Source organism: Lactuca virosa, chromosome 9 (assembly GCF_052849685.1).
Source record: "Lactuca virosa cultivar CGN04683 chromosome 9, Lactuca_virosa_CGN04683_v6, whole genome shotgun sequence".
Lineage (NCBI taxonomy): Eukaryota > Viridiplantae > Streptophyta > Magnoliopsida > Asterales > Asteraceae > Lactuca > Lactuca virosa.
The window spans coordinates 240,407,035-240,433,587 of record NC_136434.1 but is presented as its reverse complement, the minus strand read 5'-3'; the positions used below and the strand labels follow the sequence as shown (position 1 = coordinate 240,433,587).

The 26,553-nt window shown below is 38.6% G+C and overlaps 1 protein-coding gene across 1 annotated transcript; it reads left to right on the top strand.

Annotated features, from left to right (window-relative positions):
- Positions 1-23,153: 23,153 nt before the first annotated feature.
- LOC145140423 (uncharacterized) lies at positions 23,154-23,852 on the top strand. Its single transcript, XM_079073920.1, has one exon. It carries the CDS (start codon positions 23,154-23,156, stop codon positions 23,850-23,852), a length of 699 nt encoding a protein of 232 aa, XP_078930046.1.
- The last annotated feature ends 2,701 nt before the right edge of the window (positions 23,853-26,553 follow it).

The window sequence follows — 26,553 nt, the reverse complement described above, 5'->3', positions numbered from 1 at the left end:
TAACTTATTAAGCTGTTTTTCATCTGTTCATTAATGTGTACATATACATATGTGCATATATGCTTATTTTCATATGTGTATATGTGAAATGGCTCACATTTTACCTAATTTGTTTTTCGAATATCAATATGAAAAGAGGTTTAAAAATGATGAATTGACATAATTTTAGTTATGTTTTTGATATAAGATAAGATCTAAAACAAGAGTTTGAAAAATCATGCACATTTGAGTTTGTGCATATACGCACATTTTTTAATTTATTATAGATATATTTTTTTAAAATAACATCTTAATTGGCTAAGATGATGCCATAAAAAGTGCTTCTTTGAAAAAAAAGATTAAAAAAAACGTTTTTTCAATTGAAATGTGCATATGGTGCATATTTTATGTAAAAAGTTCTTTTTTTGAATATCTATATGGAAAGAGGTTTAAAAATGATGCATATATATATATATATATATATATATATATATATATATATATATATATATATATATTAGTCATATCCTGAATTTTATAAAATATAAGATACAAAAGTTTTTGTACAAATCAGTTATATATAAAAAAATCATTAATACTTACCAAAATTTTGAAAACTCGAATTAAGGAAAGTTATTATGAAATTTAACTTGGAGCAAAAATACAATTTTAAAATATTACATTTTGTCTGTATAAATTAATTAAATTTCTTAAACTAGACACCAAATATAATTAATTAACATAAAATGTATAAACAGACAATATAAATATAAATTCTAAACAGAAATATTTTCTTTAAAAGTGGTAATTTTTTCAATTACATAATAACTAATTTTTTTTTTCTAAAATAGTAATAATAAAATCTATTAAAATCGAAAGAGAATATATATATATATATATATATATATATATATATATATATATATATATATATATATATATATATATATAAAAGTTTATAAAATAGATATTACAAGATAACCCTCCTTCAAGATTTCATCCCCGAAATCTCCTATTATATTTCTGAGTACTTTAAAATCGATTTCTACATTTAACCCTAAACTCTTCCTTAGGCTCCCAAGTTACATCTGAGCCTTTATGTTGACGCCATTGAACTTTCACAAGTGCAATTTTCTTGTTTTGAAGTTTCTTCACTTTACGATCAAAAATATTTTTTGGTTGTTCCTAATATCATAAATGTTTATCAACTTCAATTTCTACCATAGGCACCTCTTCCATTCTATCAACCAACATGTCTCTCAAATAAGACACATGAAATACATTATGTATACCTTGGAGTTTATTTTGTAAATCAAATCGATAAGGAAGTTTTATGATCCTTTGCAATATTTGAAAACGTTCAAAAATCGAGGACTCAACTTTCCCCTTTTACGAAAACGAATAACACCTTTCCAAAGAGACAAACATTATAATATCCCCAACTTTTAGTTCCAATGGTTTTTTTCTTTTGTTTTCATATTGTTGATAACAAATTTGTGTTACCCACATCTGCGCTCCCGTATTTCATTAATCTTGGTTTCGGTTTTTTCTACAATCCCTGCTCCCAATAGAAGTTTTTCTCCAGCTTCCATCGAGCATGTCGGGGTTCTACATAGTGTTCTGTACAACACATCGTATGGTTCTCTTTGGATGCTGGAATGATAACTATTATTATAATAATATTCTACTAAAGGTAAATGGTCATCCCAGTTACTAACAAAATCAATAATGCATTCCTGAAACCTATCTTCGAGCATTTAAATATTACTTTCACTTTGTGTGTCCGTCTGAGGGTGATAATCAGTGCTCATTAACACTTTGGAACCCATTTTCTTATGAAAGGTCTGACATGAAGGGGATGTAAATTGACTGTCTTTATCATAAATAATAGAGACTGGTACACCATGGTACTTCACCACCTATTTAATATAAACATGGGTTATCCGTCCGACAAAAATTCTATTTTATCGGTAAAAATTAAGCAAACTTGGTTAGTTGACCAACCATCACTGTTGGTGCATGGAAATGCTCCACAAATAATGAGTGTTTATTAGGTTGTATTTTTCCTTTATTATATTTATGGTGTAAATACTCTCCCTCCTATATAAAGGGAGAGTTGATCATTTCTTACTTAAGCTAGCTCACTTTTTCTTAGATTAGAAAATGCACTTCTCAGCATGTAATCTCTAGAGAGAGAAAAGTGGTGGGTTCTCCCACCCAGGGAGAGTTTCTCTCCCACCATGTTCTTCATGAATATTATTATTATTCTCTCTTGTTCTTAGTCTTCTTCAACGAACTCATAATATGTTCTTCATGTTCATACTTACAAAAACACAATGAATCTCGAGATATCTTACTTCCGCATTCACCGTTCGTATAAAAATGGGTCTCTACAATTGGTATCAGAGCCGTACCTTGAAGATCTCACGATTAGTTCAAGGGAACGAATCCCGTTCGGTGATTATCTTGTGTTTTTTCCGTGTTTCTGCAAGAAAAATTTTCGGGTTTCTTACCGGAATTTTTTTATGACGTTCGTTCTTAGTTCTATTTTATGGGTGATTCTTACTTAATAAAATAAATTGTTGCTGCTGCTGCTCATTCTATTTCTTGATGGAAAAAGATGTTCTTAAAAAGATTATTATTTTTTGCTGTTGAAGAAATGAAGAAAAATGAGAGAAGAAATTATTTTTGTGGTCTCCAAATTATTGAAGAATTTGCTCCAGGAGCTCTTTTTCTTGGATGAGAAGACACAAAAATTATGGGCTTATTATTCTTGAAGATAGTGGAGAAAAACACTTTATTTTGAAGATTTTTTTCTTCCCAGCAACTTTAATCATCTTGAGGTATGAAGCATCTATTCTTCACACTTTAGTTGCTGTGAATCTTTAATTTGAAGTGTTTGGACGTAAGTTGTTGTTTGCATAAAGCACTTTGTCCTTTTTACTCTTTTGGGTAAAGAGTATTCCACTTATATTTGCCTTCCCAAGTAAAAACCATGTGACATTGTCCTTTCCCATCACTTTTTGTCCCTAAAAACCCCCTGCACACTCTTCGTTTTGCCTTCCCAAGACCCACCTTTGACTTAGAATGCTTTATAAAAAGATTCCCTTATTAAAATATGAATAAATGGCCTTTGCGGTACCATTTTTCATGAAAAAATAGCATTTTTCGTCATATATTCAGCCATTCTCGGAGCCCAGAACCGCAACCAAAAACTGCCTACCGGAGTCTCCTAAGAAGCCTACCCACAGCCCCTTTATAGCCCTGATCCGAAGTCCCTATCCGTAGCCTCGGTCAGCAGCCCTAGAACCGCAATCAATGCTCTTTGCTGCCCTCGTTTCGGATCTCTGCTGGCTCGGACCGCAGCCTCGGATCCGCAGGTACTGACCCACAGTTCGGACCGCAGGCTCTCATCTCGGTTCGGACCGCAACCTGCCCCGACTGAAGTCTTGGACCGCAACGCTCCACTGCAGCCTTCGCATACCGCAACCTTCGCCCATCAGCAGTCGAGCAATCCACCTTCCACCCTCGTCCGCACCCAAGACCCTCACCGCACCCACTTCCCATCCGAAGCCACCTCCCAGACCCGCCTTCTCCTTAGACTTCGGATCTCCTCCCTTCTCCACCCTCCTTCAGCCCTTCCCCCTTCCCTCCTCCCTCCTTCTTCCTTCTTCCTTCTCCTCCCCTCCCCTCCTTTCTTTTTCCTCCCCCCTCATCAGCCCCCTCCCCCCTTTTTTTAGCCTTCTTATTTTTTTAAGCTTTTTTTTATTTATTCAGCCATTTTTTTGTATTATTTTTTTTTCAGTTAATTTTTTTTAACACCAATTATTTTTATTTAGCCAATTTTTTTTATTAAAACCAATTTTTTTTATTACGCCAATTTTTTGTTTTAACACCAATTTTTGCCACAACCGAACCTTGGATTGTCACATTGGTTCATTTCATGCCGGTTATTATTGGAAGAATACTCCTACCGTAGTCGGACTTCATATTATTTTTTGTGATGCTTGCACCACAACGGCGATTGATCAACAAAGTTGTTTCGCATTCCTCACTTTATGGGATTTTATGACTTGTCGCTCTTGATTTTTGGTTGACGAATCATGTATCTTGAGCATGTGGACTTTATTCTCTATTGAAGACCACTTCAAGTGTTCCGGCACCGCAGTTTGGATATTTGGATATATTTTTGGCACAACAGATTATTCTCAGCACAGCTTCAGCAACTATGTCACCCGCTTCCACATGACCGCAAGAGTATCTCTTTTACTCTTTCTCGTTTCTTAACGAGACCCTTCATACATCTAGGGAGAGCTTCTCTGTTAGCTCTTGGTATCCGACACTCTCCATCCGATGATTTGTTGATTTTTGATATCCGGTCATTGGTTATCAAAAATAGGGAGAGAATATCATCCGGATTTGGTTATTATGATTGTTTGAGTTTGGATTTTGAAGACTTCTGAAGACGATTATTTATTTAGTGATGCGATGTGGCACTTATTTTTGGTCTTTACGGATAAAATTTTTGGCATTACTCGATGTTTTCCGATTCAGATTATTTATTATTCGGACTCTACCACAGGATGATTTTGTGTTCGCATCCGGTTCAGATCTTATGGTTTCACGAGTTTGGATTTGTGATATGTTGAAGACGAAGATTATTTTGGCAATGTAACGTGGCACTTATTTTTGATCCTTGGATCAAATTTTCGGCATTGCTAGACCATGTTTTTGGACTCACATTATTTTTATTCAGACTTCATTTTATGGATGCTTCACATTTTTAGCAGGTTATTCTTTGAAGAATTTTGGTGTATTATGATTCGAGAACTCGAGATGTTTTTCAGACTTTTGAAGCCGAAGTGTGTCTTTTATTGGATCTTCTACTTGCTCATGGTGACCTCCTTCTTCGGGTGATTATGACTGGATTGAAGATTTGGATCTTATTTTTTCTGCTTCATTGGTTGTGCTTTGAAGCCGAAGACCTTCATTGTTAGAGATTCATGGCCAGTTTCAGACTTCACAGACACTTTAGAGTTTCAGAGACATTTCAACACTTGGTTTCATTTTATTACCACACTTGCTAGTCGGATTAATGTATTATAGCCTTGTATCACTTATTGGATCTCTCATCATTTGTAAGCATTTAGGGAGAGAATGTTGGTGCATGGAAATGCTCCACAAATAATGAGTGTTTATTAGGTTGTATTTTCCCTTTATTGTATTTATGGTGTAAATACTCTCCCTCCTATATAAAGGGAGAATTGGTCATTTCTTACTTAAGCTAGCTCACTTTTTCTTAGAATAGAAAATGCACTTCTCAGCATGTAATCTCTAGAGAGAGAAAAGTGGTGGGTTCTCCCACCCACGGAGAGTTTCTCTCCCACCATGTTCTTCATGAATATTATTATTATTCTCTCTTCTTCTTAGTCTTCTTCAACGAACTCATAATATGTTCTTCGTGTTCATACTTACAAAAACACAATTAATCTCGAGATATCTTACTTCCGCATTCACCGTTCGTATAAAAATGGGTCTCTATAATCACCCAAATAGAATCATGTAGGCATCAAGTTCGAGACTTTGTGTAGCAAAATTCATGGTTATTTCATCCCACTTTTTCACATCGACCGGTAACGACTGGATTTCCCTACCACGTATTTGATGGTTCTCTTTCACCTATATATAGATGATGTGGTAGTTTTTTTTTATTATATGCATGTTTTAAATTAATAGATCCTTAATATATCACTACTTAACCAATACGCACATAGGTAGTGAACCTGATCGAGTATAATATAGTTGCAGTAAATAACAGTGTCGAACTCTGGGGAACATGCATGACTAATAACACATTAAACCAACTGAAACGAAAATATAAGTTGGGGTGTTGTTTATATAAATATTAAACTGTTAATTCTAAATAACGAACTGAGAATTTGTTTGGAATTAAAGACATTGATTTTTATGCACTTCCACTTAAATTTTGAATCCTTATTTCCTATGGCGATTACTTGATAGTGCAATGAAGTATAAAGAGATAACCGAGTTGACTAGAAATTATGATCTAATTACTAATACTTATGATTGGTAAGTAACTAATTCAATATTCATAAAACTATAGACCTACAAACTAATTAATTAATCAAACCACTTCTTAATAAATCAAGAGTCTAATATTAATGTACATAAAATTAAACCTATTATGGTTGGTTAAACTAATGTTAGAGTCTAATATTAATGTACATAAAATTAAACCTATTATAGTTGGTTAAACTAATGTTCTCTTAGATGCTAAAAATTCTGATTAATATTGCTTATCACATATGATTAGTTAAATCAATAATACTAACCATTTATGATCAAAAGCTATTAAGATACAAGTTACAATAATCAGATTGATAATCTCAACTATATGTAACTCAAATGTAAGAAATTAAAATCTAAACTTCAAAATCAACATTACACCATAGTACTCTAGTTCATCTACATCTAAGTGGAAGAAAAGGTTTTTAACCTCTAATGTTTATAGAAAAAAAATACATAAAAAGAATGTTAAACATTGCAAAATGTGACATCCTTGTTTTTCATTGTATGAAAATACTTTTTTATTTATGCCTATTTCAAATCAGAGTGATCTTTATAAATGTGGAATTTCTCCCATAAAAAGTAGTTTTTTAAGAAATTGTTTTTCGTTGATTATTAAAACTTGGAATGTCATAACTGATACAAAACATAAGCATAAATGTAATAATTACAAGCCTTACATGAACTTATTATACTAATTACCTATACTCCTCAAATCTATCCATGTATTGTACCTTCCTACTGCTAGCTGTGATACAAAGAAACTGAGTGGGTTAAGCTTGGGCCCTACTGAGCACATAGGGTTTTCAATTAATAATTTTATTATTATATTGTTTTAAGTATATGTTCACATGCCAAACATATTTAATCCCAATTACCCATTCCCGTTATTTTCACTCTTCGATCCTAACATTATAATCTCGAGGGACCTATCCTAAAGTATCTCTGTAACAACGGGTAGACGAAACTGCTTCTGAGATTCCTTAGCAATGCATGTATGTAAGGTAATGATGAAGGGCATAGAGTATTCGAATGAACACACACTCCATACTCTCGGATAGTATGATTCATTAACACCTACATATTGTGAGTTTTCTAGTGTTCCACTGGACTGTCTAGAAGAGTCCATGGTCGTCATCAATATTCTACTAGATGACTGCTCTCATTTGGGCATGGTCTCTCAGCATTATATTTTCTCTGGTATGGTCTCTCACTACTATTTTATCTCTAGCATGATCTCTTACCGTTATATTATCTCTGGTATGGTTTCTCACTACGATTTTGTCTCTGGCATTGTGTCTCACCAATATCTCATATCTTTCTCTCTTTACCCTTTTTACCCGATATAATATAAGTATAGTAAAAATACATATATAATTTATTGTGAGTAAAAAATATCATTTATCTCATTTAGCACGTTTATCAGAAACACATATAATACGCACATAGGTCATCTAAGAAAATTAAGTACTTAATATCTATGTATAAGTTGAAAGTAACTATGCACTCACTTGACAAAAGTCGGTGACTCGAGCTTTGGACAAGGCTTCGCCTTAACACTTCTTAAAGACCTATACATATAGAGCAATAAGTCTTAGTATAGTTTCATATTCCTGGTGACTATATAATGATAGTCTAGATTCCTCAATAATCACAATGTTTACATCAAGATCTACCAAGTAATAAATAACAAGGTAGGATCGTATCGGAGGCAGGGTCCATTTAGTATACATAGTATACTGTTTGGAAATCCAACCTTAAACACCTCACTAAATCCAGCATAGACATCATTCTCATAAGTAGATCAATCAATATAATGACTTTGGAATCACCGATTAATCTTAATTATAGGTTCATAATAATGACTATGACTAGGATTATAGGTTACACTTAAAGCAAAGTAAGTGTAGCTCAACTTACAGAGTATTATGATGAAAATGGGCATTATGTCGACAGAACATTGACCTGAGAGCTTCTAATTGACGGATATCTGAAACCATAGGATCTTGCTAAAGTAGCTGGAACTAAGGAGTAAAAAGGGGCTAAGGAATAGAAAAGCTTCAGAGAGAATCAGAGGAAAAAGGGATGGAGAATGAGCTGAATTTCGATCAATTTATAGGGATGAAAAGCAGTACTGTAACATTCGGATTTTCAGGGACATTATTGTGTATGTTAATCTTGAGATTGAAGGAAAGACTTGACGAGTTAAGGGACCAACTCGCTGAGTCGATTCGAGTTGCTCGCGTAGATTTAATGAGTGGGCTCGACGAGTCAGAGGAGGGACTCGCCGAGTAGGTGCTAGGTAGAGAAACCCTAATTGTCTGGGTTTGTGACTTATTTAAAGGCCCTTATGGCCTTCATTTGCGGCCACACTTTCCCTTGAGAGACCCTAATCGATACAAAGAGCATAGAGAGAAAGAGGGAGCGAATTTTCATCATCTTGGTGCATTCTTGCAAGGAAGAAGGAGAGGGTTCAAGCTAAGCTGACTTGAGGGGCTCAGATCTTCAGCTATTTCATTCAAGGCTGCTGTTTAAGGTATGAATCCATACCTGTTTTCGTATGAATAGTAGATCTCATGAATTTAGGGTTTCTTTACCCTTTTTTAAGTTGAGTTATGGAATATGTGAAGTCCCTTTGAGGCTTAGACATCGGATCTGGACCTTGAGAGGTTCAGAGAGTCCCAAGAACCCAGCTTAATGCAGCCACATAAGAGTATTGAGCCTAAGACACCATTATGGAGGTCATTTTATCAAATAGAGCTATATGTGTGAGGCATGTACATAAAGATCAAACCTTTACGTGATTAATGAGCCTTGTGAGCATATATCTGAAGTTTGGGAAAGTATCTTGCACTAAAATGGTCAAAATGCAAAAGAGTCTGAATAGACTCGCCGAGTTGAGCCGCTGACTCGGCGAGTAGCCAGGGTTTTGTCCCGATGAACTGAGCCAGGTGGTGACCTGACGAGTTAGGGGTTAGCTCGTCGATTTGGAGCTTGCTGGGGTTTCCATGAATTGAATGGACTCGACGAGTCTCCCAAGTGCACTCGACGAGTCTGGTCAAAGCTGGAGTTTACTTTTGTTGACCTTAGGGTTTGGTCAAGATGAGTGAAAGAGGTCAGGAAGGGTAGAATGGTCTTTTACCCATCTGAGAGAGACAATAGGAAGGGAATAGTCTAGCCTTTGAGAGGCATTGTTAATTAGAGGTAATTTCTGTATGTGATTAGGCGGAGGCTAGATCAGTGTTTCGAGTTCGAGATCATCCGAGTTTACCCGAGGTGAGTCTTCTCACTATACTTTACCTTGAGGGGTAGTTATATGTGACCGGAAGGTCTTATGTGATTACATTGAGTATTATGTTATCCTGCCTTATGTTTTATGCTGTACATCATTTCTTTGTGATTTATGCCATGTTTTATGCTGTACATCATTTCTTTGTGATTTATGCCATGCGAAGCTTTACAGACCGGACCAGAGGGTCAAACGATTTATGAGGCTAGAGGGTCCTCAACCAGACCGGACTGGAGGGTCCAACGAGCTAGACCGGACCAGAGGGTCCAACGACCTATGGGACTGGAGGGTCCCGCTGAGACACATTGACCGGAGGGTCTTACAGAGTATAGCCTCGAGTGGCGAATTTGTTGTATGTGGTATTTTGGGGAACTCACTAAGCTTCGTGCTTACCGTGTTATGTGTTCAGGTTTTCTCAGGATCGCGGGACGGCACCGACTTGATTGTACACACCAGAGAAGGAATTATGTTTCGAGGATCCTGGATTATTAATTAATTAAACATAGAGTGCGTTTTGAAAATTTACGTCGTTACAAGTTGGTATCAAAGCCTTGGTTTGAGGGATTCGGATGCACCTTCGGGTGTGTTTGAACTCAAACTGAGGAATTGAGAAAGATTTTCAAAAGAGATAAATTTTTCTAAAAATGAGAAAGAGTTTAAGAGAAAATGAGTTGGAGCAGTGTGTACAATCAGCCAGAGCCCGAACGGTGATTTCCCAAAATACCCTTACTTTTGTGTTAGAAGATATTTTATGAGATATTATGCATGCTAGAAATAGGCTAGGTATTACATATTTTTGGACTAGAGTTGCCTGATTTGTGATGCCTTAGCCTAGGAGTTGCTGTTATCTGTGATGTGCTCTTGAGTATGTGCTGAGTAGAGTAGTTAGATACCTTGAGAGGTAGGATTGCCTAAGTCGGCAATGTCTTTTGATGCCCGAAAGCTGCTTGCTTCGTGCTTTGTGGAACTCTTGATTATGGGAGGCAACTACTAAGCGAATATGACGATGTTCAGGAGGTAGATGGCTGGCATCATGAGGAGTTCTTCAGCAACTGATGGCAGAGAAGTGTGAGAACCTAGGAAGAGCCTAGGGAGTGGACTTAGTCAGATGAGTACGCTGGCGGAGGAGAGTAATCGCTGGAGGGAGAACTTGCGTATCGAGAATGGTGATCAAGAAGGTTGAACAACTACTTAGGAAATCTGGGACGATCTGTGTGGAAAGTATGGGTAGATGTGGCAGGTAGTATAGGCCCGTACTACTGAATGCAGAGGACCCATACTCGAAACAGGGAGAATTCCAGAAGTTTTAAGTAGCGGATTGAGAAGAGGGAACATGGTTCGAGTACCATGATTCGTAGCAGATTGAGAAGAGAGAACATGGTTCGAATACCATGATTCGTAGCGGATGGAGAGGAGGTAATATGGTTCGGGTACCATGATTCATAGCAGATCGAGAGGTGGCCACATGGTTCGAGTACCATGACTCGTGGCGGTTAGTGCTTCTGGTTTACGAGTTATTCTGTTGTAATTGTTTTGACTGAGATCAGATGTGATAGAGTGTGGGGCCAGAGGGCCGTGTTGAACAAGTTTCAGTAGGACCTACCCTGAGAAGGAACTTGAGTTAGTCTTGAGAAATTTTACTGGTGAGGTGCCAGTTGGAGTCGCAAGACTCAGGGATGAGGCTTTATGGAGGACCGCAGTCTGAGACGAGCAGTCAGCCGGTAGATGAGGTGTCACATTCTGTGACAAGAGTTGCGCTTTTTCCGTTTCCTGTTAGAAACGAAGGAGATAACGAACTTTTGGTTTCCGAGTTGGAGGTAAATCCTGTGGGGTAGCATATGGTTGTGATCTTTCCACCAGAGTATTTGAGCAGCATGTCTACTGCAAAGTATGTCCCATTCCATGAGAGAGTTATTAATGAGGACTAAGATGTAAGAGATCAAGGGAGTACCTTCCTGGGTAGGGCATACTTTTAGCAGCAGTTCCAGGTGATTTCGAGGAGTATACCGGGGCGGTGGCCCTTGTTGCTTATGTAGTGTATCGGTTGTGAGAGTGGAGTCTCCTGTTTCTATGATGATCCACGCGATGGGACGTTGGAGGAAGGATTGGAGACGAGAAGTGTGATAGTGCATTATTTCCAGATTGAGAGACGAGACTAACTCGGGACAGTTAGGATATCCGGCGGTGTCTTGGTCTGAGATTTCGAGATGTCTGGAGACAGTCTCGTGAGGAGGTTTATGGGATTTGTGGATTTCGGGATAATTGGAGTTATGTGGTTATTATCCGGAAGATCATCGAGCGCGGTGTGGTATATTCCATAAGGCGGAATTGGTGCCTCTGGCAAGCCAGTCTGTGGAGTAGACTGTGGTATACCAAATGGGGATGGTTCTAAACCTGAGTGGGGGAGAACTGGATTATTTACTGAGAGAATCAGATAATTGTTCTAGTGCGATTAGAGAACTGGATATGGAGACCTGCGGTGCGGATACATGAGATCATGGTTATTGGTGATCGAGGCGAGGTGCAGAGCGAGATGATGCATGTTGTACAGGAATGGATGGGTGTCTCCACGGTTGGCGGCCGTTGGTCGGAGACCCTATGATAGTTAGAAATTATTCGAGGTTGTGATGGTCAATTTGAGGTGGTTGGCTTGTAAGATAACTTCGGCAGTTGAGAATTTTTTTTAGTTCAAGGAATGGGTGGTTATATGCAGGGTAGGAGATGATCGGGCAACCAACTTCAGAGTCTGTATGAATATTCTTGCAGAGGTGTGAGCAACAGAGGAGGGAGTTTCGGATCGTCGACAACGTGTTCTGAGTCATTGACGATTTTTCTGTGTTTCAAGTTGAGGGTTGGGATTTTCGAAGTTATAAGATGTGTAAGAGGAAGTTCAGTTATGAGATTCTGACAGAGTGCATTGCGGTATCTGAGTATGATACCGTGAGTAGGAGATCAATGGTGGGGGCAAGACATCATGAGATTCTGTGATGGTGTACCGAGGCATCCGGGTATGATGTCCTAAATTTCGGAATATTTCGAGACTTGAGTTATCAGATGGCGAGTGTTGTATCAAGTATCTATGGTTCCGGTGGGGGCCCTTCAGCTAATTGACATCAAACGGGATTATCTAAGAATGTGAATTGCAGCGAGAAAAGGAGGTTTTGTCATGGCGGTGGTCGTCCGAAGTAGTGATGCTTAGCCTGGATGGGTGTGTGTACCTATCTATGCTGGGGCTCGGAGCATGAGTAAGTGAACGCAGGGTGGCGTCGACTTGAGGATGAGATCGTGGGGTGGTAAAAGAAAGCACGGTAAGACTAAAGGGAGCTGTAGCATCCATGAGTTAGTGAAAGAGAGTGTGGTGATACTGTGGGAAGCCGCAATATTCGCTAGTCAACGAGAGGGTGTTGTGATACTGCGGGGAGCCCTAGTACTCACTAGTTAGAGAAAGGGTGTTGTGATACTGCGGGGAGCCGTAGTACTGACTAGTCAGAGAAAGGGTGTGGTGATACTGCGGGGAGTCGTAGCCCTCACTAGTCAGAGAAATGGTGTCGTGATACTGCGGGGAGCCGTAGTACTCACTAGTTAGAGAGAGGGTGTTATGATACTGCGGGGGGCCATAGTACTCACTAGTCAGTGAGAGGGAGTTGTGATACTGCGGGGAGCCATAGTACTCGCTCGCCAGTTAGAGAGTGTCGTGGTGCTGCGGGGAGCCGTTTTATTCGTTAGTCAGAGCATGACACATGAATGTTCCTAGGCTTGAGTAGCCTTATGGGATTGAGTCTTGGGGGACCTGGTGATCAGACCAGGAGAGAGACGGAGGTCTCCATAATGGTCGAGAATCAGTATATTCTAAGTTAGGTTGTGGAGACCGAAATCGGAAGGAATCGGAGAAGTGACGTACGCGTGGGTTGCGGGTCATGGGTCGCAAGTTGAGTGTTTTGTTGGGACAAGTGATTCCAATTCTATGCCGGACCAGACTCTCGAGTTGAGTTCGATTTTAGTGGTGTATTGAGTAGGCAGAATGAGATTCCGGATTCAGAGATGAATTTCATTTGGAAGAGGGTATTGTTTTCATCTGGTGTCTTAGACCTGAGTGGGTCAATTCGTTGGTATGAGAAAACCGCGAAACGCATGGAACTAATGAGTAGTAGACGACAAAGGTCGAGGGTGAGACGAATTTCGTATTCGCTTGAGGTAAAGCGAACTTCATGACTTGTGTGTCACACTGGGCCGAGATAGTTGTATTGAGAAAGAAGTCAGTGAGACATCTTGGTACATGCAATAAGTAACCTTTGGAGGTTCAACTGCTGGGCCGGGAGATGACCTGGTGCTCAGTCTTGAAAGGGATATTGAGAAAGGAGCTGAGGTTTATGTTTGTCAGATGTCGGAAGACGCTTCTGAACAAGCATGATCATTTTTCGTGCCTGAGGTCAGGGTGTTGAGGGTTTGTTGTTCAGAAGGGTTGCGATTGCAGTACAGTGGATGGGTCCCTGGTGTGATGTGATCCTTTCATTCCTTGGTATATGATCTGGATTGTTTATCATGTCCGGGACGAGTGATCGGCGGCCAGTTTTGGGCATGAACTTGTTTTTATCGGTCCCCACTAGAGAATCAGAGGGGCAGTGAGTTATCGGGGTTTGTTATTCCAGGAGCGAATAACGTGGTGATATCTTGAGAGGGCGGTCTGGCTGTGTGGCAGGCTAATAGAGTTTCCAGATTTTTGAGAGTCAGAAGGGGTAGCGTAGTGGCAGATGGGTCTGTCATTTTCCAGGGAGGAGTTCCTATTTGGATTCAGGTGTCCAGAGAGGAAGATAGCTGTGTGGTATGAGATCCTTTCGATGGTACCGTTCGGTTATTGGATTAGATCTATTTGTTGTTGAGGAGCGATTTCGAGGGAGAAATCTAATTCAAGTGGGGGAGAATTGTAACATCCGGATTTTTAGGGACATTATTGTGTATGTTAATCTTGAGATTGAAGGAGAGACTCGACGAGTTGAGGGACCAACTCACCGAGTCGAGTCAAGTTGCTCGCGTGGATTTAATGAGTGAACTCGACGAGTCAGAGGAGGGACTCGCCGAGTAGGTGCTGGGTAGAGAAACCCTAATTGTCCGGGTTTGTGACCTATTTAAAGGCCCTTATGGCCTTCATTTGCGGCCACACTTTCCCTTGAGAGACCCTAATCAATCCAGAGAGCATAGAGAGAAAGAGGGAGCTAATTTTCATCATCTTGGTGCATTCTTGCAAGGAAGAAGGAGAGGGTTCAAGCTAAGCTGACTTGAGGGGCTCAGATCTTCTGCTATTTCATTCAAGGCTATTGTTTAAGGTATGAATTCATACCTCTTTTCGTATGAATAGTAGATCTCATGAATTTAGGGTTTCTTTATCCTCTTTTAAGTTGAGTTATGGAATATGTGAAGTCCATTTGAGGCTTAGACATCGGATCTGGACCTTGAGAGGTCCAGAGACTCCCAAGAACCCAACTTTATGCAGCCACATAAGAGTATTGAGCCTAAGACACCATTATGGAGGTCATTTTATCAAATAGAGCTATATGTGTGAGGCATGGACATAAAGATCGAACCTTTACGTGATTAATGAGCCTTGTGAGCATAGATCTGAAGTTTGGGAAAGTATCTTGCACTAAAATGGTCTGAGTGCAAAAGAGTCTGAATAGACTCGCCGAGTTGAGCTGCTGACTCGACGAGTAGCCAGGGTTTTGTCCCAATGAACTGAGCCAGGTGGTGACCCGACGAGTTAGGGGTTAGCTCGGCGAGTTGGAGCTTGCTGGGGTTGCCATGAATTGACTGGACTCGACGAGTCTCCAGAGTGCACTAGACGAGTCTGGTCAAAGCTGGAGTTTACTTTTGTTGACCTTAGGGTTTGGTCAAGATGAGTGAAAGAGGTCAGGAAGGGTAGAATGGTCTTTTACCCATCTGAGAGAGACAATAGGAAGGGAATAGTCTAGCCTTTGAGAGGCATTGCTAATTAGAGGTAATTTCTGTATGTGATTAGGCGGAGGCTAGATCAGTGTTTCGAGTTCGAGATCATCCGAGTTTACCCGAGGTGAGTCTTCTCACTATACTTTACCTTGAGGGGTAGTTATATGTGACCGGAAGGTCTTATGTGATTACATTGAGTATTATGTTATCCTGCCTTATGTTTTATGTTGTGCATTATTTCTTTGTGATTTATGCCATGCGGAGCTTTACAGACCGGACCAGAGGGTCCAACGATTTATGAGGCCAGAGGGTCCTCAACCAGACCGGACCGGAGGGTCCAACGACCTAGACCGGACCAGAGGGTCCAACGAGCTATGGGACTGGAGGGTCCCGCTGAGACACATTGACCGGAGGGTCTTACAGAGTATAGCCTCGAGTGGCGAATTTGTTGTATGTGGTATTTTGGGGAACTCACTAAGCTTCGTGCTTACCGTGTTATGTGTTATGTGTTTCAGGTTTTCTCAGGATTGTGGGACGACACCGGCTTGATTGTACACACCAGAGAAGGAATTACGTTTCGAGGATCCTGGATTTTTAATTAATTAAACATGGAGTGCGTTTTGAAAATTTACGTCGTTACAAGTACGTGACATGCACTCTTTATGGGCACACTGCTCTTAGTGTTGGAAGGGGTGACATGGAAGATTTCGAGTGGTGACTTGTGTCGAAATCCTATGGTAAGTCAGAAGCGCGCCGCGCTTCTTGCCTGTGTGCGTGGCCGCGCGCGAAAAAATTTATTTTCTTCAAAAATTCATATCTTCTTCATATGAGCACCATTGTCGACGTATTTTATATCCACACATAGCTATTGACGAGATCTGCAACTTTCCTTTAGACTCCGTTGGCTAATTCTACCTGTATTTTTTATTATTTATTTTTAGTAGGCTTAGTCTGCTAAGGTATGTATATAAATCATAACTTTTTCATATGATATCCATTTTCGACTGTCTGTATGTTGACATATAGGTATTGATAAGATCTTCAACTCTCATTTAGATTGTTTTTCCTAATAGTCCACCGATTTTAATTTCGGTTTCTGAGTCGTATACTACTCTGAAACTTCAAAAAATGATAACTTCCTCTTACGAATTCAGATTTAGGCATTCTTTATATTCATGCTCTCCGTTTTACGACTACTACGACTTTTTCTAGATTACTTTGGCTAAAAAGTAATTTATCAAAATTTAACTTTTTACGATACGTAGAGTCATGTCCTTTTAAACGCAAAAATTCGAAGAAGCATAACCTATTCATACGAAGTCGGATTTCATAATTCTTTATATGTATGAAATCTTTGTCACATATACTATAACTTTGGTTGAGATTATTTATCATATATAATCATCTATCAAAAATTCGTTTTTATTGCTTATTTGTCTAGCCCAAATCTTCGGGCGTTACACAAAACTAATGTTTTCTTCAATGATTCTTCAACAATTCTTCAAAAGGTTCACCTCTACAACTCCTTCGGCCTTTAAGAGGGAGTATAGGGCTATTTTTCGCACCTAAAGAGGTTTTACACTCTCATTTAAGTTGTGAAAATATCGTTTTTATTAAAAAAAAACTTAGTGCAACCAAGCATTCATCTTCGCGGCGCTAAACATGACCTTTGTAGATTGTTACCGAAGTAAAACCTTCTTTGTGTCGCTATCCTTTAAAGGTTGTGGCGCTAACCCCGTTTGTAATGGTAACTTCAAGTTTGTGCTTTATCTACTCCATATTTAGCTTCAATCTTCTCCTTTTAGTCGTATATCCAGATTTTGACCTTTCTTATCATATTTATGTGTATTTAAAATATTCTATATTAAATACTAATATAATTACCTATATTTAATGACTAATTTATGTGATATCAAAATACCCCACGCGTAGGTTTTGTTTGCCCCCAATCGGATGTACAATCATAGAACCTCAAGATATTGAACTCCTTAAACTAGAATTTGTAAAATATAAATAGAATAGAAAAGTAAAGTACTCGAAATTTTGTTTTTCTATATAAATACATACTTATTGTGAAACCTATGACTTTCGATGAAACCCATGAACATAATTCTCCCCAGTCGATCCCAAACCAGTTTGTGTGTGGTCACTAGATGTAAAACATCCCTCCGAGGGTACCATATAAAATTTAAAGATCACAAATTGGTTTCACTCTTAATATAATAACTAACTATAACTTACAGCTTGCAAATTTAAACTTCAATCCTTATTGGTTTACAAAAATTAAAAACTTTCGACAAAATTTGACTCTAAAAGCATAACATTGATCCATATACCCTACACTTAAAATGTACAATGCCCCATTGTACATACATATAAAGAATAAAATTTTATGGCTATGGATTGGTGAGATCGAAAGTTGGTTGATTATTGTTTTAATCGGAGCTTCATACTATCAGAATTCTTGGTAGTTATTCTTTGTCAAAACTCAAGAACGCCTTATATGTTATGGATCGCATTTCTAGATAAAGAATATCAACACGCGAAATGTATTCTCTGTGTGCTCCATTATAGTGATTTAATATAAGCTTCGCGATGTTAGATAATGATGCTCACATCGTGAAGAGTAAACAATTCACTTCCTTCTTTACAAAGTCGGATCGATCAGAAACTTCGTTGGTCACTCGAATCTTAGTTATTTGTATAATGTTTTCCGTGAAAATAATATTATAACAAATTCCAAGAACCCTACACTTAAATGGTCACATCACTAAAATATTAAAACAAATCCATTAGTTTAAAATTATAAAAACACAGAGAATCACAAAGTAGAAGCAACCTAAAAACCAAAAAGATAAATTCTTTAAAATAAATAGAGCACTAGAAAAAGTAATATTGTTTAATAACCATTAAGAAAAAGTAAACTCAAACAAAGGTTAGGTTGCCTCCCTTAAAGCGCTTCCTTTTATCTTTAGTGTGTAGTCAGACTCCTCCTGTTATCTAACTCTTGTTGGGTGTTGATGGTCTTTTCTTCCGATCTTCCATTTTCTTCTCGTACCCATTGAATCTCTTTCTATATACTTGCCTCACACTTTCCTTGCTCGAATTGACTCGACTTCAGTCAACTTCTTCCTGTTTATGTCCTCCTTCTTCTCCCAATCGTCTGTTTTTTCTTTCATTGCTTGAGAATTTTCAACTTTCGTTATTTGAATATAGTCCATACTTCCTTGCTTAAGCAGTATATCAATCCCCGATGCAAAAATTAATTTTTGAAGGACATTGCTTTATCTCTGCTTCTATTAACTCTTCCAAAATCAGTAAATCTTCTTTTTCGCTCTTTTCCTTTTTGTCTTTGCAAATTACTTTAGTTTATGCTGGATAATTTTCTTCCAATTCAAATGGATTCACTTCGTTATCAGAGAATTTTAAATTTCACTTACTTAAACAATGAGAAACGATTCTCATGTTTTTTTTCAACTACTTCATTAGTAATTCCCCTTCGCGAAAGATAATCATCACTCCATAAATTTTCCATTAACTCTTCGTAAAGTTTATCAACCCTTAGATCATCATCTTTCTATTTTCTGAACCCATCAATTATAATTACTTTGCAAAAATTCATGCTCTTGGTCTTCAAATCATGATTTTCCCCGAACCTCATTACTCGCGACAATACTTTGGTCGTCATTATGATGCAAAAAATCATTTTCATCAATTTCTTTTAACCTCACGTCGAATAACGACATGACATGTAATATGTCACGGTGTAGAACTTCTTCATCCTCTATTTTTTCCTTTTCTTTCACATTTTAAATCTATCTTTCTGAATTCCTCCTCAAATCTTACATCATCCCAAACCTATTCATTTTTCAAATTATTCATGTATTGTGCATACTCTTCATCCATTAAATGCATGAGTTCTTCAAGTTTCTCATTTTCATCTTCTTCGAAAGTGTCCACATGAAAATTTTCATGTTTCCTTTTTATTACTTTTGGATCTTCTGAACTGAATGTGAGCAACTTTGAACCTATTCTCAATATGAGTTTTGATTCGCTGATATCCAAAACCGCTCTTGCCGTATTCAGAAAAGGTCTTCCCAAAATAGTTGGTACTTCAATGTCCTCAATTTCCAAAATAACAAAAAAAAAGTCCCTATTTTGACAAGCATATCTCTAACAATCCCTTTTGGATAAGTTACCGACTTGTTAGCCATATGAATAAACATCTTTTTGGGCTCTAGTTTTTACAATACAAGCTTAAGAAAGAATGAGTGTGGCATTAGGTTCACACTAGATCCGAAATCCGTTAAAGCATTTGTCTTTAAACTCCTAAATTTGCATGGTATCGTTAGACTTCATGGAAGCTCTTTTTTTCTTGGAATATGACTTGCCATTCCGGTTAATTGTTGCTTGTAATCACCTATTCTTGATAACTTATTCATACCCTTCTGATTATACTTTAAGAATTTTAGAAGCGTCACATAGTTCAACAATTTGTTTAATGCTTCGACTATGGAAACATATCTCAACTTTAGTCTAGTATACTCCAGAATGTTTTTATGCTCCTCCTCGAACTCATTCTAGACATTTCTTGCAGGATAGGGCAAAAGTGGTCGACAATTCTTCAAATCCGAATTTGTCTTCTAGGACATACATCACCACATAAAATGCAAACATTTAGAATTTCTTTTCCGATCCACCCTTTGGACTGCACAATAGGTAATAATTAGTACTAACAAGTTTTAATGGCTAAGAGATTGTACCTTCTACAACAATATCTTGGACATGATCTTCAGGATTTTTTTCCGTGTTGCTAGGCAACGTTCACGGAAGGCATTCTTGTAAGAGCCTTGATAATTGACTCATTTGTTGTTGGATTCCAAGTATAGATCCTTGCTGATTTCAAAGTGTTGCTTGCTGGTCCTTGAGAGCTTCATCTATTGTGTTGTGGCATTTTTCGGAAGCCTCCGCGAATTTAGCCAAAAGGGATTCTAAACCGGGATTTCTTTCTTGAATTGGTTTCTACTTTGATAAAATCCTCCAACTTTTAGTTTATATTTTTCATCTCCTTCTTTCCGGTACTCTTCATATGGTTTCCACTCCTTTTTGGGTTGTCGCCAGTCTTGATCATATTTGTCACCACTAAAGTAACAAACTTATGCCTTCTTCTTCCCATTCTTGTCAAGGTATCAATCCTTTATAAAGTGTAGTCCACCACAGTTATGATAAGCAACTTTTATTGCATGAGTGGTTTGATTGATATTCTTGATACTCCGATCCATGGTGTCAAGTTTTGCGTTGAAAGATACAAATCCATCATATCCGTCTCCCATTTCTCTTGCTTGAATTCCTCCATCTCTTGGTGAGTTCCATTCATGAGAATGCTTAGCCAAATTTTCGATGATCTCTTTACATGCCGTCAGGTTTCTTTTTGAAATTGGACCTGGGGAATCAATGAGCTGCCTTGTATAAACATTGATCCCATTGATAAAGTTTGTATGTCCAGATGCGCATTGAGGTCATTTTTCGACAATTTTGCAACATGGTCTTGTATTTGTTGGGTTTAATTCAAAACTGTTTTTACAAAAAAACGCTAAAAATGGAAATGGAAGCTTTAAAACTTGAATAGTTATTAAAAAACGATATAAACGACGATGCGTCGTGTTTTGCTTTGGACGTGTCGTGTCCTAGCATATCGTCTAGACTTGTCACGTGTGTTGGTCCTTTACATATGTTCTGTCCTTTATATCATGTGTCTCGTCCTTACTATATGTGTCCAACATCTGGATGCCTCGACGAATAACGAATTCTAATTATATGTCTCGTGTTATTAAAGTTGACTTCCTTTGACCGCTTAACTATGACTGCACGCACCGAGTGCCTTATATGGACGTACCGTGTCACCCAAGTTTAGCAACCTAGTTACAATCATATACTAACACATCTTTCATGGACACTTTCATCTTTAAGAAATTTCTTCTTTCTCATCACAACAATCAATGTTCATAAGTTGTTCCTGTTAAGAAAACAAGTGTCACATGACGTGCTATTTCCTTTATTTGTAATCATCTTTAATGTTTATCTTCCTGAATTATATGTTCATGTTATCCTTTCTTCAAATTCCCCCTCATTTAAAGAAGACACAATACAACACACATAAACATAAAAAGCAAATAGTTTTATCTTCATTTATCTATAATGAATACGTTATACGCAAAAGAAATAAACCATAAACCTTAACAAAATACAATACATTCTAAAACTTAAACACAAACCCTAATTATGTCCATCCGAAATTTCAATGAGTCTGCAAGATGTGTCGTGTGGTAAGATTTGTGTCCTTACAAAAAGGAAGATAAGAATCAATGAAGAGGTTGCAGTGAAATTTAATAAAAATATACTAAAGGTGGGGATCTCTGAAGTGGACTTCGAATGGTCTCCTTTTCCATCATGCAATTGGTCGATGGATGATTATGACGGGCACGATAGATCCGGTGATTTGGAGAATTCAGAGAAGAATGAAGATTCAAACTCGGAGGATGAGGATGAAGGTATTTTAGAAACTATTATTTCATCAGGATGGAAACCTACTAATGGAGGTTTACCTGAGGATGATTTGGAAGAAGGAGAATTCCGACATGGTGAATTCACCGGAGACGTAGTGATGGAGGCGAAGGATGTAAGACGTGAGCCTTCGCCGTAAATCAGAACTCAGGTGGGGGAAACGCCGATCTGTGAAGCTAGACCGTTGGGGGGAGATCCAACTCATGGGGAATTCCAACCGACTCCAACGGATAAATGCCAACGGGTGGATAGTGGTGATGACCAACTGGTTGACCACTCAAACGTCGTTGCTACCCAGGTGGTAAATAACGTGAATATCGATATGCTAAACCCGAATCTAGTAAAACTTGGATGTTTTGGGCCATTCAAATATGGGCCTGTTAATATGGGTGGTAGGAAACTGCCAAAATCGTTTGAGCCCCTAAATGAAAATAAAGATGATTCGGAGCTGGAGATTGATTCGATAGATGATGGATCTACTCGAAAGAAGCTGCGACGCTCTTCCCTCTCACTTCTAGACTTAAATTGCAACCCTTGCAACTCTTATGACTCTACTCACGATTTAAATATTGGCGATGATGAAACAATCTCGCACCGCTCGTTTCAATCTTCGGGTCAGATTAAATCTACTGTTTGTCTTGTTGATAATTCTGAGGCTGCCCTAACAGTAGAAATTGGTAAAATGGTTGATGTGGACATTGAAATTGGGAACGAAGTATTGGAGGAGGAATTGGGTATGGAAGGCGAGAGCAATAACCACAATGAATATGCTCTCTTTGAACGTTAGAGGAATTGGGGATGCCCCAAAACAAAGGTCAGGAGATTATGCACAGAGCAAAAGATCTCGGTGATGTGTTTACAAGAATCTCAACTAGGTTTGGCCTCTTCGCTACAATTAAATATTCGAAATTGCTGGACCGATGGCAACTTTGGGTTTGAATTAATCGAAGCAACTGGGAGATCTGGAGGGCCGATCACAATATGGGATGATGGAGCATTCAGGCTTACAAACACAATAAAATCACGGTACTTCCTGATTGTATTTGGTCGTTGGGTGGGCATAAACATTGACATAGCTATCGCTAATGTTTATGCGCCTCATTACCCTGTTGAAAAGAGAAGATTATGGCAAAAATTAGCTCAAATAATATCTAGTAGATCGGCGTTATAGATCCTTGCTGGGGACTTTAACACTGTTCGTAGGCGTGAGGAGAGGATAAATTCCAAATATTGTAATGTGTCTGCTGCTGATTTCAACGAATTTATTCTCTCATGTGATCTTCACGATTTAAGAATGGGAGGATATAAGTTCACTTTTTTCAGACCTGAAGATGGTGGTAAGATGAGCAAACTGGATAGATTTCTAGTATGTGGAAAATTTATGGATTCCTTCCCGGGGCCCTTTGTAATGGTCCTCGCTAGAGAACTATCTGATCATAGTCCCATTGTACTGAAAACATCTGGTGAGGACTTTGGTCCAAGACTATTCAGATTTTTTAACTCTTGGATATCAAGGGTGGGTTTTCATGAAGTTGTAGTGGAGGCATGGAAGAATTTTAAAGGTCATGGGTGTGCCGATGCTTTCCTAGCTGCCAAACTTCGGTTCTTAAAGAAAGAAATAAAGAAATGGCGGGAACTTGGGTTTGCATTGGAAACTAAGGAGTTGGCAGAGTGCAGGAGCAAGATATCACAGTTAGATTCCGTAGCGGAATCTAGAGCATTGTTACCTCACGAGCTGGGGAATCGGTCCAAATGCCTTAGTAGAATTGTAGAGCTTGAAAGGGTGGCGGCAACGGATATGAAACAGAAGGCGAAAATAAAATGGGTGGTTGATGGGGATGAAAACACTTCCTTTTTTCATGGTTTCGTGAGTAACCAAAACAGGAGGAACAAAATTCATGGCTTATTGGTTAATGGTCAATGGGTCACGAATCCTGACACCATAAAAAACGAGGTTTTCCAGCACTTTTCTGTAAAATTCGTAGAAAAATGATTTAATAGACCAAAAATTCGGAGCAGCAGATTCAAAAAACTTTCCCAGGATGAGAGTTCCTTTCTTGAGTTACCTTTCTCGGTTGAGGAAATCAAGAATGCAATATGGTGCTGTGGATCGGATAAGGCCCCGGGGCCGGATGGCTTCTCATTTAAATTCTTTAAAACTTATTGGGATTTGTTAAAAAATGACATCATGGGTTTTGTGAGATCATTTGAGCGGAGGGGCAATTTTTCCATGGGTTGTAATTCGTCTTTTATCTCACTTGCTGCCAAGACAAAAGACACACTATCTCTAAACGATTATAGACCAATAAGTCTCATCGGTGCTTTATATAAGATTGTCGCCAAAACATTGGCGATCCGGGTGAGGAAACATATTGGTACGTGCATTGATGATGTTCAATCGGCGTTTGTGGAAGGGAGAAATATATTAGAAGGTCCCTTGGTAATAAATGAGGTGTGTTCTTGGGCGAAAAAAATGACAGGAAAATATTACTATTCAAAGCAGATTTTAACAAGGCGTTTGACTCTATAAATTGGGAGTATATTGATTCGATTATGGAGCAGATGAACTTTGGAGTAAAATGGAGAAGATGGATAAACGGATGCCTTAAGTCGGCGAGGGCGTCGGTACTAGTTAATGGTAGCCCAACGGCTGAATTTCCGCTATCTAAGGGAGTTAGACAAGGAGATCCGTTATCTCCTTTCCTTTTTATAATGGCGATGAAAGGCCTTAACATTATGATGAAAGCGGCTAAGGAAAAAGGGATATTTGATGGTATCTCCATCCCAAATACTAAAATCTCACTTTCCCATTTATTCTATGCAGATGATGCCTTATTTATTGGTGATTGGTCAACAAAAAATGTCTCCAATCTTGCTAGAATACTTCGATGTTTCCATGTTGTATCGGGACTAAAGGTGAACTTTAACAAGTCAAAGATCTTTGGTATCGGAGCCGACTTTGAGGAGGTATGCCGCTGGGCGGGGCCATTGGGATGTGCGCCTTCTTCCCTCCCTTTTATCTACCTTGGGGTACCAGTGGGAGAAAACATGAATAGAAAAAAAGCATGGAAGCCAATTATTGACAAATTCCGATCCAAACTATCCTTGTGGAAGGCAAAGTCATTGACTTTTAGCAGGAGAATGACTTTCGTAAAGTCGGTTCTTGGGAATCTCCCAACTTTTTACCTTTCACTATTTCCCGCCCCTGCTGGAATCATTGAAGAACTTGAAAAAAATCCAAAGGCAGTTCTTATGGAGGAGTGATTATGAAAAGCAGATTGTACATTGGGTTACTTGGGACAAACTAAAAGCCCCAAAGGATGTTGGTGGGGCAGGAGTGGGTTCTCTATGGAATCTAAACCTGGCCCTTCTTGCTAAATGGTGGTGGAAATTCAAGACTTGCTCGCAATCTCTATGGGCCCAAATTATAAGTGGGTTCCATAACACTACAAACAAGCCTTGGTATTGTTTTGCAAAACAGAAGAGGAGTGGGGTATGGTTAAGTATTGACAAAGTCAAGAATAGATTTTGGAAAATGAATATTGAAGTAAAGGAGATATTGAATACATATGACGAGGGTTTAACTTGGAGATCGGACTATGCGGTGGATGGGAAATTTTGTGTGGCGAGGCTACGGAGTAGACTAGACAAAGCACACCATCCTGTTGGTGATGGTGAATTTTGCTGGCTGAATTCGGTCCCCAAAAAGGTGACAAGTTTTGTATGGCGCGCCAAACAGGGGAGGATCCCATCCGCTGAGGCTTTAGAAAGAAGGAACATTCCTGTTACTTCCCCGATGTGCGGTCTATGCACAGGTCAAAATGAATCTGCAGACCACATTTTAACCTCCTGTTGTATGGCGAAGGAGACCTTATGTATGGTGCTTAATTGGTGTGGAATTCCCATTGAGTATTTCTCTAGAGTTAATCAGGTGCTAGCGTTTGCCAGGAACTGGGGACATTGTCCAAAGAAGAAAGAGACCCTTACTTGTATTCTATACGGTACTATCTGGGGCTTGTGGAAGGCTAGGAATGACCAAATTTATTGAAGCGAGACATCGAAACCGGCGAAAATTGTGGATTTCATCAAAGCCTCTTTACGTGGAGAAAATACAGGACAAAAACAGGTGACAAAATGAATTGGGATAAGTGGTGTGTCTCACCCCTAAATTGTACGTAATGTATGCTTTCTACTATGATGATTAACCTTTGTACTCCTTGCCCCTAGTATCTTGCTAGGGTGCATTTTAATAAAAATTGCCGGTTCAAAAAAAAAAAAAAAAAAAGCTAATTGGCCAAAAATGTGTTATAAGAGCCATTTTCGGTAAACAATTATACCCTAACTAATTATTTATCAATTACCAAAGGGCTTCTAGCCCAGCGGTATCGGGTGTTGCCCTCCCTCTTAGAGGTTGAGGGTTCAAGTCTCATTGGAGACATATGTGAAATTATGTGTAGTTTAGGTGTAGAGTAGATTTGCCATTCTAAAAAACGTTCAAGTCTCATTGGAGACATATGTGAAATTATGTGTAGTTTAGGTCTAGATTAGATTTGCCATTCTAAAAAAAAATTATTTATCAATCTAAGGGGCATAAACTGTTATTACTTTGTTTATCGAGGCATGTTTTACGCTAAACATTAAGTCCTTGAAATTTTACGCTAAACACTAACGTCTCCTTTAGGTCTTTTGTTACG

Bases quoted from the DNA above. Each gene is read 5' to 3' on its own strand.
- LOC145140423 (XM_079073920.1), top strand. From the start codon at position 23,154: ATGGGAGGATATAAGTTCACTTTTTTCAGACCTGAAGATGGTGGTAAG.